Source organism: Kogia breviceps, chromosome 11 (genome assembly GCF_026419965.1).
Source record: "Kogia breviceps isolate mKogBre1 chromosome 11, mKogBre1 haplotype 1, whole genome shotgun sequence".
In the NCBI taxonomy this organism is placed as follows: Eukaryota; Metazoa; Chordata; class Mammalia; order Artiodactyla; family Physeteridae; genus Kogia; species Kogia breviceps.
In genome coordinates, this window is record NC_081320.1 from 24,596,001 (window position 1) to 24,611,414 (window position 15,414).

At 41.6% G+C, this 15,414-nt stretch overlaps 1 protein-coding gene across 3 annotated transcripts in view; it reads left to right on the forward strand.

Annotated features, from left to right (window-relative positions):
* Window positions 1-12,110, forward strand: part of HK2 (hexokinase 2) — a 67,970-nt gene extending 55,860 nt beyond the window's left edge. The window contains exon 18 of one of the 3 annotated variants that reach the window (XM_059079617.2): window positions 1,025-3,512. In XM_059079617.2, coding sequence (XP_058935600.1) covers window positions 1,025-1,169 — 145 coding nt within the window. In that variant the 3' untranslated portion in view covers window positions 1,170-3,512. Of the gene's footprint in view, window positions 1-1,024; window positions 3,513-11,027 lie in introns of those variants that run through there. The other 2 variants (XM_067007376.1, XM_067007375.1) reach the window with 2 other exon arrangements.
* Window positions 12,111-15,414: the final 3,304 nt, after the last annotated feature.

Genomic DNA, 15,414 nt, shown 5'->3' on the forward strand with positions numbered 1-15,414 from the left:
TCTTTCTCCATCTCTTCTCCCTTTTCTCCTCTCATCACTATTTCTCTTCTCCTTTCTTCCCTCACTTGCTTATGTTGAATAAATTGTTTTAAAATTAGGACGTGGCTCAGTCCCTCTCCCCTAGAAGCTCTTCAACTAAAAGTTAAAAGAATAGAGCTGTGCCCCTTGCCTGGACATAAGGTAGGATGGAGAGACTCTTCGATTGAATTGTCACCTGCTGTCACCATGATTGTTTCAGGGAGCTGAGAAACTTGCCCAGAGTCTACACAGTTAGTGAAAAGACTGGACCTTGAGAAGTTCCATGTTTCTCTTGTTCATGATCAGTGTCATTGTGAAAATAGGAACCTCAGTCCCAAGTGAGGGTCGGAAGGAGGACAGAAGTCCAACCACCAGCACTGGGGCTTGGTGTTAGGAGCCTCTGTTCTCAGCTCTGCAGATGGGGAGGAGCAACTTGTCCCTGCTATGGTGGGGAGATGATGACGAACGGTGTCTTTCTCTAGTCCCATATCAGGAAGAATCTGTGATTTCTGTCATCTCTCAACACACCCTCCTAAGTCTGCTCCTTTTGCCTTTAATGACATTTTGGGTTAGGTATGAGTCTGATGTGAGTTAATACCTCTGGAAAATAGAATATCACACATGTGGTGCTTTGTCCTTTCCTCCAGAGTTGATGAACAGGTTATATATACACTTCTGCAAGGTATGCTTGTGGCATCCACGACTGTTGAACTTCTCTGCTTAGTTTTAAGAACACAGCTTGCCAGAATCTCAGACTTTTGTTCTAGAGTTGAATCTTAGCTTCCTACTTGCCCACTGTGACATAGAATTTGGGCATGTTGTTAGTCTCTCCAAGCTTCAGTTTTCTGAAACACAATACATAGTGTTTAATACATGGTAGCTGTCATCCTCTTTCCCATCTCAATTATTCCTGGTTTTCCAGCATCACTTCTTAGGGTCCCATCTCTGAGGACACAAATCAATTGTGACTAAGGTATTTTTTCTGTCTTCTTCCCAACTTTTCCAGCTTTGCCAAAGTCATGCATGAGACGGTGAAGGACTTGGCTCCAAAATGTGATGTGTCCTTCCTGGAGTCGGAGGATGGCAGCGGGAAGGGGGCGGCTCTCATCACTGCTGTGGCCTGCCGCATCCGAGAGGCTGGACAGCGGTAGAGCCCTGAAATTGGAAGGACTTCCTCTGGTTTCCCCTCTTTCCTGCTTTAAATTATAAGTTGATCCCCTTGTGTCAGAGACAGACCCCTTGGCTTTTCCTTGGCAGAGAGGAACTTATTGGACTGGGTTTTGTCTCTGTCTACTCACTGTAGAGTTTGGTACCCAAGGCTTAGCCCTCCTGAGATAAATACAATTTGAAGTAAGGATTTGTTCACACTTGTCACAACCATTACCATTGGTTCTCTTAAAACTTGAAAAAAAAAATTTAACCTTTAGTAATCCCTCTGGCCAAATTCCATGTCCCTGTATAATCCTACAGGGTGGGGACACTAATGAAAAAATATGGTTGCTTCACCTTGGAGCCTGAACATGACATTTCTATGTGGAGAGCATCCCCCAGCATGGAAGTTGATGCTATTTCTCCTCTCAGAGATCTGGGAGGTCTCCACTGACTTGAGCCTGATTCTCCCATAGGCAGGGAGGAGGAGCGGCAATGGAGGGGAAACCCATGGATGGCCATGTGGCAGCCCCTCTTCAACCTCATCTTTAAGCGTTTGCCTAGTGGCTTCCAGTGGATGCTGTTCCTGGAATCAAAGCATCCTGAGTCTGAGCAAGCAAAACCAAAGCCAAGAGTCCTGTGAGTGGGCTTGTTGTCACATCTCCTTGTGGGTTCACAAGTCATCCATAAGCAGTGGACCTTTGGGGGAGGGAAGACTTTTTGGTCTGTTTAAAAATTTTTTCCTGCAGAAGTGGAAACACTGTATTTTTGTTTTAATTTATGTTTGAAATTTATTTAGTTCATGAAGTACATCTGCTCCTTCATTTTGACACTGTACGCAACGATAGGTTGTCTGTAACGTATTTATATGTTAATTTGTTATGTCTGTAAATACACAGGGTCTCATTAGTAGATCAGTGTAGTTAAAGGATGGAAGATGAAGATACTGATTGGTTACTAGAAATACCTCATTCATCTGCAGGAAAAGAAGGAAAGCCTCTTTAGTGGCCTCTCCCGTTGCGGAGCACGGGCTCCGGACGCGCAGGCTCAGCGGCCATGGCTCACGGGCCCAGCCGCTCCGCGGCATGTGGGATCTTCCCGGACCGGGGCACGAACCCGTGTCCCCTGCATCGGCAGGCGGATTCTCAACCACTGTGCCACCAGGGAAGCCCGGAAAGCCTCTTTAGGGTGAGCAAATGGCCAAGCAGCTCCTTGCCAGCTCCTCCTTTCCCTGCAGACTCAGAAACTTGGAAGGTGGCTGGGGACAGAGTGAAGGAGGCTGGGGCTATGGATTGAAGAAACTACACTAACTGGCTGCTCAATCTAGGGACTTTCCTGGAGCCATATTACATGAGATGTTAACAAAAGGAAACAGGAATAATTTCAAATAGACTCTGCTTAGAAATCTTCATCCTTAGGGCAGTTATTAGTATTTTAAACCTCTCTAACAAGATAAAGGAAGCCACCAAAGACATTAAAAAAAATTGTCTAATTGTTGATAGCAAACCAAAACAAAACAAACCATCAAACAAACGAAACTTCAGGGACAAGACTATTGGTGGATTTGTGCCCTCCTAGCAAACTTCGTCTTCAGTTTGTTTTGTAAATGTTCTACAAGAGGTGTTGTCCACAGACTTCCTTATGCTGAGCTGTTTTTACAAGAAGAGTTTATTTCAAACTGCTTGGTGCGGGGTTGGGGGTGGTGAGGGGAAACATAAAACCTTCCTTACCCTGCTGTTTAGAGTGCAGTTAATTCTGAATCTGAAAGCCCACTTCTGCCCTAAAATGATCACACCCCCACACGTTAACCCTGAATACTTCATAATAAAGAGGGGATGCCCTTTTAACAATGTTGAGTAGGATACCAGGATCAAAACAGAAAAATGGAAAGACACGACTCAATAGCACCCAATTTTTGCACATTTATCAAACTTGTACTGGAAGAGTGTCTAGATTTGTGTATCATTAAAGGATGCCCAAGAAATAGAAATGAACCTTAACTTTTAAACTTGAAAATTAGGCACCATCTATGAAATTGCACATTTTTAAAAGGTAGAGCTGTGTGTGTGGCTATTTAAGATGTGTCATTGGTTTCCAAAAAGGAAAGCTGGAAAATGCAATTTGAATGTTTGTGTTCCCACAGTTAGGTGACAGTTCCTTGCTGACGCTGCTTTGCCCATGTAAATACATTGACTCTCAGTCTTTGACTGGGATGTGCTCAATAGCAGATCATCTCAAATCCTTGAGCCCTCAGTCTAGTGAAGATGTTGTCATGTACAATAAAGAACTAGTTGAATTAACTGTGTGATGTTAACTATTAATAAATTTTAACATTTTTCAAAATATTCAGTGTGTGATTTATGAGCATTTTTCAAGAGTGCAGTCATCTTTCGAGCATATTAGTACTTCCTGGCCCATCTGAGTAGTTGATGAGTGTTTTGATTTTGACTATATGTGCTTGACAGGCATGTAGCTAAATCTTGGCCTTGACCCCAGATATTTCTCACTCCAGAAACACAGTCCCAATGGAACGGGAAGGTAGATGACTTTTCCTAGGCCATCTTTGAGCCCCTAGATTTCAAGCACCACTGAAGAACCATGGTTGGCCCAGCAGTCTACTGTTTAAACAGTTTGGCTGAGATGTAGCAGAACCCTCAGGGATTCTGGGTAGTTTCTGTTTAGGCATATGTGATTCACACTCAGGATATAAAGCCCTTACTTACACGAACATCTAAAAAGCACTTGCCTCTGTCCTATCCTTACAGTCTTTCAAACCCTCTCCGTAATAAGCAGAATACAAACCTAGGAAATAAACTTCTCAGAAGTTCCTGGTGATACCCACTGACTTTGACATGGCCCTGTTTGACAATAACTGAAGGGGGAGGCAGATCAAGGCTAACAGAATGCTAGAGATAGCCAGAACACAAAATTCAACCTAGCTAGTGGTAAAGGAAAAGAAAGTTAAATTAGACCCTATTTTTCTGACTTCAAATTGGTGAGATTATAGGAACATTCTCATATACTATTGGTGGAAATGCAAGGTATAATTATTTAGGAGGGAAATAGGCAATATCCACCAAAAAATAGTCAATACCCATGTTTTGTGTAATTTTCTAGAAATTTGTGCAGAGGAAGTACACATAGTTGGAGATCAAGATTTAGCTTTAAGGGTACTGGTGACTGTATTACTTAAAATAACAAAATAGGGGAACTCTGTGGGTCTGCCTACCTTGTACCAGGGTCCGGTCAGGAAGACAATCTACTCCAGTTATTTTGAACAGATTTTAACACAGGGACTTGGTTATGCAGGTTATAGGAGAGCTGAGAAGTTGCACAGTATAGAGGAGCAACCCAGAGATTAGCAACATCAAAAAACCCCACTTCTATCCCAACGGCTGGGCTGGATTCCGAAAGCTGGAACCACAGTGCTGGCGTGGGAAGTGGTTAGAAATACCCTGGCTTCTCCCTCCCACCCTCTAGTTTTCTGCAGTGTCTCCCATTGGCTGACCCTACCTGTGAGGCAGAGCAGAGCAGGGGAGGGTGGGACCTGGAGCTAAATAATAAGTGAGGGGCATGTACCCTGTAAGACCATCACAGTGTTACTGAAGGATATCTGGTATCATAGAAAATGTTGACAGTATGCTGAAAGTATGTTACAAAACAGTATGGGGCCTTAGCCCCATTCCTCAGCAGTTCTCCCTCAGGTTTTCCCACCTCTGTGACTTGGGCACCCCTGTGGGGCTCTGGAGCAGGCCACTCTGCTGGGCCTGCCAGCTTCAGCTGCGCAGCTGCTCAAGGCAACTTTGGTAGCACCGCCCTCTTTAGGTCGCTGCTTCTCCATCACAGAGCCTCGGAGAAGAGCTCTCCCTTTTCCCAATGGGGCTCTTGGGTGGACATAGACCCTTAATTCCCCATAGATTATAATACTGGACAAGATGCTCAGAAGGGAGTTTTCTTAGGTTTCTGCACTCGGAGACCCTGAAAGCCTCTGGGCCACCCGTACTCATGGGTTTCCCACAGGCTTCTCCCTACCCAACTCCCACCTCCTCTGTAGGGTTCCTCACCACTGGGAAATCTATTTCCTGCACCCAGGTTGCTTCCAGCTTGTTAATAGCTTATCCAGCCTCTGCCAACCTGTGTACCTTTCACTCCCTTCTTTGTTGCTTTGTTTTCATGTTTTGGGGGCACCAGGGGCAGAAGGCTAGATTACTCACACCCTGCCCCTCCTCAGTTCAAGGCATTTTCTAGTCTTTGCAAGGAGGTTTCTTGCTTTCTTATTTTCTTATTGCCTTTTATCCTCTTGTCCATTCTCCACTCACAAGTGACAACCATGTTATTATATTGATGTGCAGCTTATTTGTGTGTCTTGTGTGCATGCTTTTTTTAAAATTAATTTTTATTGGAGTATAGTTGCTTTACAACGTTGTGTTAATTTCTACTGTACAGTGAATCAGTTATACGTATACATACATCCCCTATCTTTTGGATTTCCTTCCCATTTAGGTCATCACAGAGCACTGAGTAGAGTTCCCTGAACTATACAGTAGGTTCTCAATAGTTATCTATTTTATACATAGTATCAGTAGTGTATATGTCAATCCCAATCTCCCAATTCATCCCACCCCCCCCACCTTTTCCCCCCTTGGTATATGTTTGCTCTGTACGTGTGTGTCTCTATTTCTGTTTTGCAACCATTTTTCTGGATTCCACATATATGCCTAAATATATGATATTTATTCTTCTCTTTCTGACTTACTTCACTCTGTATGACAGTCTCTAGGTCCAATCACGTCTCTACAAATGACCCAATTTCGTTCCTTTTTATATGTGAGTAATATTCCATTGTATTATGTACCACATCTTCTTTATCCTTTCCTCTGTTAATGCTTTTTTAATTTACAAAAATGCTATTGGCTAAAAATTGCTTTTTGCCTTTTTTTTTTTTTAAAGACTCATGGATGCTGCTATTGGGCACATCTGATTCTTCACTTCCAGTTATTGCATAAATATACCACTGTGTGCATGCACTCTGTTTTCCCACCTGTACTTCCAGTGACGGACATGTGGATTGACTCAGCTCCAGCTACACAAACATCACTGCAACAAGCATCCTTGCACATTAATCATCTTTGTAATTATCTCTCTGGGCATTTACCCACCCAGGAGCAGGAGAGATGGAGCATAGGTTGTGCTTTTGCTTAATTTGACCCTCTCCTGCCAAGTTACTCTCCCGAAAGTCTGCCCCCAGCCACTAATCCCGCCAGCAGCGAATTGTCACAACACTTGGCATTATCCTGTTTTCTACTTCTTATTAATGTGCTTAAAATGAGTTCGCATGATTGTTTTAATTTACGTTTCTCCACTATGACTGAGAATCTCTTTTTAATGTTTCCTACAGTTAATTGCCTGTCTTGTATTCTTTGCTGATTTTTCAACCAGGGTTCTTTGTTTTCTCTTTCTGACTTGCTGGAAACCCTTATTTAATCTAGATGATCAGTCCTTTGTTGGCTTCAGGTATTGAATCTTCTCCTAATCTGTCAATTTAGTCCACAACATCCTTTGTTGACTAGGAATACTTTCTTTAGGTATAACCAAATCCACCAATTCTTTTTGCTTTATGTTTTGTACTTTTGACCTTTCTTGCCCTTAGCCCATTAATATTGTCTTATATTAATTTTATTAATAGTCTTACTTTTTATTTTAAAGAGTTAATGTAAAATCGTTAGGGAGTCCATCTTTCTCTGTAATATCAGGTAGAGTACAGTTTTTTTTTTCTTCATGTTATTAGTGAGTCTGCCCTTTCCCACTGATTTGTGACCCCTCTTCTGAAATATATTAAGTTCCCAAGGGTCTGTTTCTGAGTACTTCTTTCTGCCCCATTGACTGTTTTCATTTGCTCTTGAACCACTAACAGACTGTTTCTATTATCACGACTTTCTAGTGTGCCTTAATATCTAGCAGGGCAAGTCTCCCCTCTTTTCTTTTTCAGATTTGTGCTATTCATGGTTGGCCCTTTATTCCTCCATGTAAATTTTAGAATAAGCTTATCATATCTCTGAAAAAAAATTGGCTTAAACTTTGGTTAGAGTTGCAAAGAAATTACTGATTTGCGAGGTAGAATTGACCTTTCGAATGTTTACAAGAACGTTACAAGATTATGTGTATTATAATCTTTTCTGCTTTTCTCAGAGTTCAAAGTTTTCTTTATAGAGGTTTTGTGAATTCTTTAAGTTAATACCCAGACAGTTTATACTTGTGCACAATCCTTGATTTTTATCATATTTTCTTTTTGATTATTACAGGGATTCTTGGCCTCAGCACTGTTAAGATTTGGGGCTGGATGTGAGGGCTTTGGGGCTTTGTTGTGAGGGCTGTCCTGTGCGTTGTAGGATGTTAGCATCATTCCTGTCTTACACCATCAGATGCCCATAGCAGCCCTTCCCTTCAATGTCTGAAAATGTCTTCAGACACTGCCAAAAGTCCTGTGGGTGTGGGATACCCACATAAAACACTGAACCCAATATTTTGTCCCAATTATTGTATGGGATATGTTTAATTATTTATTTCTTATCTAAAATTCAAATTAAACTGGGTATCCTTTTAACTGTTATTTGTCCAATTTATCAATCCTACCTGAGAGGCAAAATCACTCCTTGCTGGGAAGCACTGGTGTAGAGAAGTTAGCAATTTGTGTATGTTGATCTTACTTCTGATAAACTTGCTCAATTCTATTATTAATTGCAGTAGGTTGTTTATTCTGTTGTTTTTTTCTACATAGATTACCATATTTTTAAATAAATAATTTGTTTTATTTTTCCCCTCAATTGCTAAAACTTTTTGTTTTCTTCTCTTACCACATTGATTAGGAACTTCTATACAGTAGCAGTAATAGTACACTTTAAAAAAAATTATTTACTTATTTACTTTTATTTTTGGCTGTGTCAGGTCTTAGTTGTGGCACACGGGATCTTTGCTGCCTCACTCAGGCTCTTTGCTGTGGCATGTGGGCTCTTCTCTAGTTGTGGTGCACGGGCTTCTCTCTAGTTGTGGCATGTGGGTTTTCCTTTCTCTAGTGTGGCACATGGACTCCAGAACGTGTGGGCTCTGTAGTTTGCAGCAAGCGGGCTCTCTAGTTGAGGCATGCAGGCTCAGTAGTTGTGGCACGCAGGTTTAGTTGCCCTGTAGCATGTGGGAGCTTATTCCCCTAACAGGGCTGGAACCCACGTTCCCTGCACTGCAGGGTGGATTCTTTACCGCTGTACCAGCAGGGAAGTCCCAGTAGTACATTTTTGTCTCCTTCCCAATCTTAAAAGAAACTTGCCTAAATTTTCTCCATTGAGAAAAATGTTTGATGTCGGTTTTAGGGTACCAATTTAAGGAACTTCTTTTTTCTATTCCTAGTTTGCTAAGTTTTTTTTTTATTATAAAATCTTAAGCAGATGTTGTACAACATTAAAGGCTTTTTCTGCATCTATTGAAAGAGATGCATGTTTTTTCTCCTTTAGGCTTTACTGTAATGAATAGCATCGATGCAGTCTCTGGAAAATCTTCCTTTATTGCTGGGATAAATTATATCTTTTAGTACATTGTTGTATTAGTTCACCTGGTATTTTATTTTTTGCATTCTCATTCATAAGTGAAATGAGGCCATCATTTTTTTCTTTTGTATTGTCCTGATCTGCTTTTAAATAAAAATTACATAACTTCACAAAAAAGGCTGAGCAGTTTTCTCTCTTTTTTCATTTACATATGTGAAAGTATATAGAATATATTACTGAATCCTCTGTGTTTCAATAGTTATTAACTCATGGCCAGTCTTATTTGGTCTATAGCCCCATGCTCATCTCCTCATATTATTTTGAAGCAAACCTCAGACATTTTATCATGACCACTACAAATACTCCGGTATAAAGATAAGAACTCTCTTTTTCCAACCTATCCACAATGCCATCACCTCCTCCCCAAACACTCATAATTCCTCAATGTCAAGGAACACCTAGTCAGTTTTTAGACTTCCAATTGTCTCATAAATGTCAATACAATTAAAAAAAAATGAATCCAAACAAAATCTACATGTTGCGCTTGGTCACCTGTCTGCTCCCTTCCAGCTCTTGTTTTCCTCTCTTCTGAAGAAATCACATTGTCTAGAGTTTCCCATGATTGCATCTCTAGTTTGGCATGTTCCCCTGTAAATTGGTAGTTTAATCTCAATTCTTGATCAAATGTATTGATAGATTTAGTATTTTAGCAAGACTACTTCAGAGTGGTTCTTGCATTATTCTTTTATTTTTATGTGTCTGTAATTGTTCTCCTTTTATTGTATATTTGCATATTTCCATGTATAATTTCTATTTCTCACCCCTTTTCTTGATCAATCTTGCCAGAATTTTGTTTCATTCATCTTTCCAAAGAGTTAGCTTATGAATTTTGTTAATTTTAAAATTTTTTTCTCCTTCATTTATTTTTCACCCTGTTTTTTTCCTTCTTGTTTCTTGAGCTTGCTTTGTTGCTCCTTTTTCAGCTTCTTAAGTGAACTGTTTAGCTTATATTTGAAGTTATAAATTCCCCTACATCTACTGTTTTTAAGTCCCACAAATTTTAATACATTGTCATTTCACTGGAATTCTAAGTAATTAACATGGTGTATGCTTTTTTTTTCACCTTATAAAATTCAATACTCTCTTATTTAGTTTCCAGTAATATATATATATATATATTTTTGGTCTGTGCTGGGTCTTTGTTGCTACGTGCGAGCTTTCTTTAGTTGCGGTGAGCAGGGGTTACTCTTCATTGTGGTGCACGGGCTTCTCATTGCAGTGGCTTCTCTCGTTGCAGAGTACAGGCTCTAGGTACATGGGTTGCAGTAGTTATAGCATGCAGGCTTCAGTAGTTACGGCACATGGGCTCAGTAGTTGTGGCTCATGGTCTCTAGAGTGCAGGCTCAGCAGTTGTGGCTCATGGGCTTAGTTGCTCCATGGCATGTGGGATCTTCCCAGACCAGGGCTCGAACCCGTGTCCCCTGCATTGGCAGGCAGATTCTTAACCACTGTGTCACCAGGGAAGTCTCCAGTAATATGTTTTTTAAACTATCCTTTTGTTATTCATTTCTAATATTTTTGCATTATGGTCTGAGAACAAGGTCTGTTTGATATTCAATATATGGAATTTGTCAAGTCTTCCTTTGTGACCTAGTATATGGGCAATGCTGTAACCCTTCTAGAGGTGTCTAAAAACTCTGTATTTCTCTGGTATAGTGCATAAAATTAGGCAAAGAGAGAGAGGCACAAGTACAGAGACAGAGTGACTGTGGATAAATTCTAGATGATTAACATAAGTTACTTCTAAATTTCTTGGTGGTAAATTTTAGGTGGCCTTTTTTTCTTCTTGGACAGCAGTTTTTGTTTGTCTGTTTCTTAATATTCTTGAAATCAATGTCAAAGATTTCACATGGCACTCACTGCCCTAGGTTGGTAAGAGCACTGGTATGGACAAAGGATGACATTTGTCACTGTAGATTGTGTGGATGACTCATCTACCTTTCCTGGCCTGCCATCCTGCTCTGTAAAATGAGGGGATTTAAGCTCCTCATCCAGCTTGAACATTTGTGTTCTGTTATTTGTAAGCTCCGTCTGCTGCTGGTGTGGTTACCCGAAAATCCTTGCACCTTGGCGGTCATCCAGGCTCAGGTACAAGCATCGTAGGAAACCTCACAAAACAGTCCCTCAGGGTCCCACCCACAGGCAGTGGCGGCAGGGAGGAGGCCTTCCTCTCTGCATTATCAGGAGAGGTTGTGGCCTTTTGCCTTCTATCATTTAATGATAAACACGTTTCTTTCTCCCATGATGGTCTCTGTTCTCCAGGCTGCAAAACCAATTCCAGGGAATGCAAGCATGAATGGTGCCAATTGGAACGTGGAAATAAACAGGAATCAGTACCCTTGGCAGTGCTGGAACTTCAGGTCCGCTGAGGAACAAATGTGTACTCTTTGTTTTATTAAATGTTTTCCTTCTTAATAAGCAGTGGGAAATGCCAGAACAATCTGCAGCTGCTTTCTGACCCTGGGGACTGGGAAGAGTGTATTTCTGAGTCTCTATTTTTGGTTTACTCAGTCATGCCAGAAATATCCTCACCTTGGGGTGCCAGAATTGCTGCAGGGGACCAGCTCTGCCTTCTATCTGGGTGGGACCAGGCAGGACCAAGTGACGCTTTCCTTGGCAACTTTCTACAAATTTCCAGGCCTCAGATGTTGCCATAAGGCCATTTCCCCATGCTCCATAGAGCAAAAACATCTGGAAAATGACCTTTGTACATTTGCATTATTTAATTTTCATACATTATGCAGAAGCAAGTATGAATTTTCTTCACAACATTTGGATGCAAGAAATGTCACAGTACTGATATTAGCTCTGAGCCCTCCCTCACCAAGAGAATGAGATGTCCAATGTCAAGTATTATTGGGGTGCTTTTCCCCTCCCAAGGATGAAGCAGGAATCCCTGGGAGGGGCACAGTTCAGTGACACCTGAGAAAGGCCTCTAGTCTTTAAGCACACTGTGGTCCCCCTGCTTTCTGAGCCAGCCCAGCCTGTTGGAGAGCCCCTGCTACCTGGAGCCTGCCACAGCCCTGCCCAGGAACCCATCCCATCTCGCACCAGATGCTGCCCAGACTCTGCTGAGCAAATGGCAGCCCTGGAGGCCATACTGGCATCCCATGCCTGGGCTGTCAGGAGGTCTGCCTCAGAGACACCCTGTGTCGTTGGCTGTGGGGGCATATGGCAACTGCTCCCACTGCGGGAACCATCCCACCATTCTCTTCCAGATGATCCCTGTCCCAAAATTCCTCTTTGGGTCTCTGATTCACTTTCAAGACTGGCAGCTGCTCCAGCCTTAGGCACTGGATGGATATTTTTTATTTAGATTCTCCAAACAAGAAAATTGATTTAAAATTGTGTGTGTTTCCTTTGCTTCCTACATTATAGACAAGATTTCAAAGGAGGAGGGGATGGAGAAGGGAGGAGGGAGGAAGAAGTTGCTAAGAAGGCTTGTCCACTCCTGGTGAAAGTAGTGAGGTATAGGGAGAATGGACAGAGGGCTGTCTGCCATGTGTGTTCAGGGCACTGTGCAGCCACTCACTCCACCATCAACTCTAGTACCTCTGGGTTCCCATTTTGCATATCCCCATCCTGCATAGGTGCCCCCAACAGAACGCATCTATAGCTAGAGAGGGCTGAATATATTAAAGAGATGGCCAGGCTTCCCAAGGCAGGTGGTTCACCCTGGACAGTCTAAAAGAAAAGCCACAATGGTGTACTGTAAATCAATAATAGCTCAATAGTCAGTTAGGTTTATTGTAAATCAATAATTTAGATTTCCCAGAATGCTGTAGTGGGAGCAGAGAGCAGGCTGGCTCTGAAGATGTGCACTCTGTGAAACTTGCGCCTGGGTAGCCTAGCCTCTCACTGAGGTGCTTGGGGCCTCGCCCGACTTTGTTTCAAATACAGAGACTTTCAAGTTCTCTTCCCTCTGTGTTTATGGAAACCCTAGAGTTCTTATTTTTCTCCTGCTCACACTGTTTCTTTCGTCTTTATATCATTGTCCCTTCTGGCTCTCTAGAACACATTTTATTTTGCTGATGATTCAATGCTGAATCCTGACTTATCTGTAAATTGGATGAGGGATACTTTTGTAGAAGGCTAGGAAAGGACATTTAATCCGAGTGTGGAACGGGGAGAGCTATGTAATATTTCCCACTGGCAACACCTCACTAGGCAGAGTGAGGTCAGGGATCAATACCACCCCCACCAAAAGCTAAAGGAGAGGCCTCCAGGCCCCTCACTGCACAAGTCCACTGTCGTTGGGCAGAGCCTGCCCCAAATAGGCAGAGCAAAATCTTCTGTCCACTAGCTCCAGCATCCACCCTGCATAGGGTCAGTGGGAAAGCACACCTCACATGACATCTCTGATTTCATCAGTCAGTGTTACAAACATTCCTTTCCTATAGTTCTTTTCTCTTCTGTAGCCCCAACATCTTCAGACTGCCCAGAACTTTCTTTCTCTGATCTAATCATTCACCCCTTCCTCCTCTCAACCCTTCCTCTAGGCCCCCTGGAACTCCACAACCAGTAAATTACTCCAGATGCCCAACCTCATATCCAGATGTTCCCTCTCCCTCTTGCCTCAACTCACTCATTCATTCAGCCATTCAGCACCCAGGTTAGAGAACCTTCAGGGGATATGCAATGTCTGCATGTGAAACTTGATTTAGTAACTCAGTCTCATATCTTGAACTAACGGGCTTTGTGATAGTTGTGATAATATTATATTTTATAGCTCATGTAATCATCTTTCTAGCCCCTGCCTCTTCTTATGGAGTAAATGAAAGCACACAACAGGCATTATTCCTTGTCTTGGGTGTGGGGCTGTGAAACGTTTCAGATGTATCACTCTTGGTTATATAATAATCAAAATACAGTGATATTTTGAAATACTTGGCAAATAATTTCATTTATCCATGAGGATAGTTGTCACTGATAAGGAAAGCCTTCAGGCAGTCAATACAAATGCAGTAGGGTATCGCTGGAAGCCAGGTACTTTTCATATGCCATATGCCATTCCATTTATTCCTGTCAACCACACTGCCTCCACTCTGCTCCCACAAATTATAGCAGAAGTGATTTGCCTAAGTTGAGCTCTGTTACAGAGGGATGCTCTGCCTGAGGATTATCTCCATTCTCTCAGCATGATTTTTAAAAACTGGGTAAATGGATACAAGAAAGAATGAAGGACACATAACAGCCCTATGGCAAAGAGAAGGGTGATAAACAAAAGTCAAAAACTCAGGTACATGGACACAACAAAGCAAAGAACTTTAAGACACTTTGGAGGGGAGGGTGGCAAGCATCTCCACTTTATATAGCTCACTAGGTTCTGAAATATTCATTTTAGCAATTTTACTTTCTTGAGACAAATCATGATTACTCTTCTCTTCATTTTGAAATGAGGTCAAGTCATGTTTATAATGATGAAAATAATAATATGGAATATAATATGGAATAAAAATAAAGTGAAAATATTTTTTAAAAAGACCTTACAAATCATTGAAAGGCTGTTGGAACTTGCTCCAAGTGAAATGGGAAGACATTGGAAATGGTTTTGAGCACAGTAATGCCAAGAGCTGAGTTATGTTTTTAAAAAGAGCACATTTGCTGCCATGTAGAGAATAGGCAGACACAGAAAAAACAGTTGTGAGGCTACTGAAATAAATCAGGTGAGAGATGATAGACCAGACAGGTAGCAGTGCCAGAGGTGAGAAGCTGTCAGAGTCTGGATGCGTTTTGAAGATAAAGTCAATAGATTTGCTAGTAGAATAGATAGGGAATGTGAAGGAAAGAGAGGATCAAAGCTGACTCAAGGTTTTTGGCCTAAGTAACAGGAAGAATGGAGTTGTCATCCACTGAGATAGGGAAAGCACTAGGAGAGGGGCAGGTTTTGGGGAGAAAAGAGATCTATTTTGAACCAACTCAGGAGCAACAGTCACCCTAGCACCCAGATATGGTCTTCAAACATCATGTCCCAGGTTTGCTGATCCCAGATCAGGGTTAGGAAATGCAGATGATCCTGGGGCATCTTGAAACATCAGGTAGCCAGGAAGTTATCAAAGACAATTATGATCCTGGCAGAAGGACTAAATCACTTGCTAAAGATGGGATAATGGGAGCATCAATAAGGATCAAACTGCAATGGATTTAAACATCATCAAAGATGTTTATGATGATATGAAAATTGTTCCCTTAATTTGTTTGTGCTGGAGAATGATAGGGGACCAACTCATTATTCTGAAAAGTAGTTAATAAAAGGAAAGAATCAAGCATTTATCCTGCTTTTCCTATATAAACTATACCTCAGGGTAACAAAATAGTAGGCGAGGGTAAGTTTCTCTTCACAGAAGTATCCCAGCTAATGAATGAAAAAGAATGATAGAATTTGAACATCACCATTTGACAATATTAATGAGGTATTAGGTCCAGGCAATGAGCATAAACTGCTCTGAATATGACAAAAAGAGAGAGAAGCAGACATTGTGTGCCTCCTGATGGAAGGCTGAACCTCCATGTCTAGAGTCCAAATACCAATTTGCAGGTAATACAAGAATGTGGGACATGTTAAACTAAACCATGGGGTGCATTCAGCAAAATCCAAAATGAGGAAAACTCTGTGGAAGAAATGGCCTTGTTTCAACAAGTAAGTTGA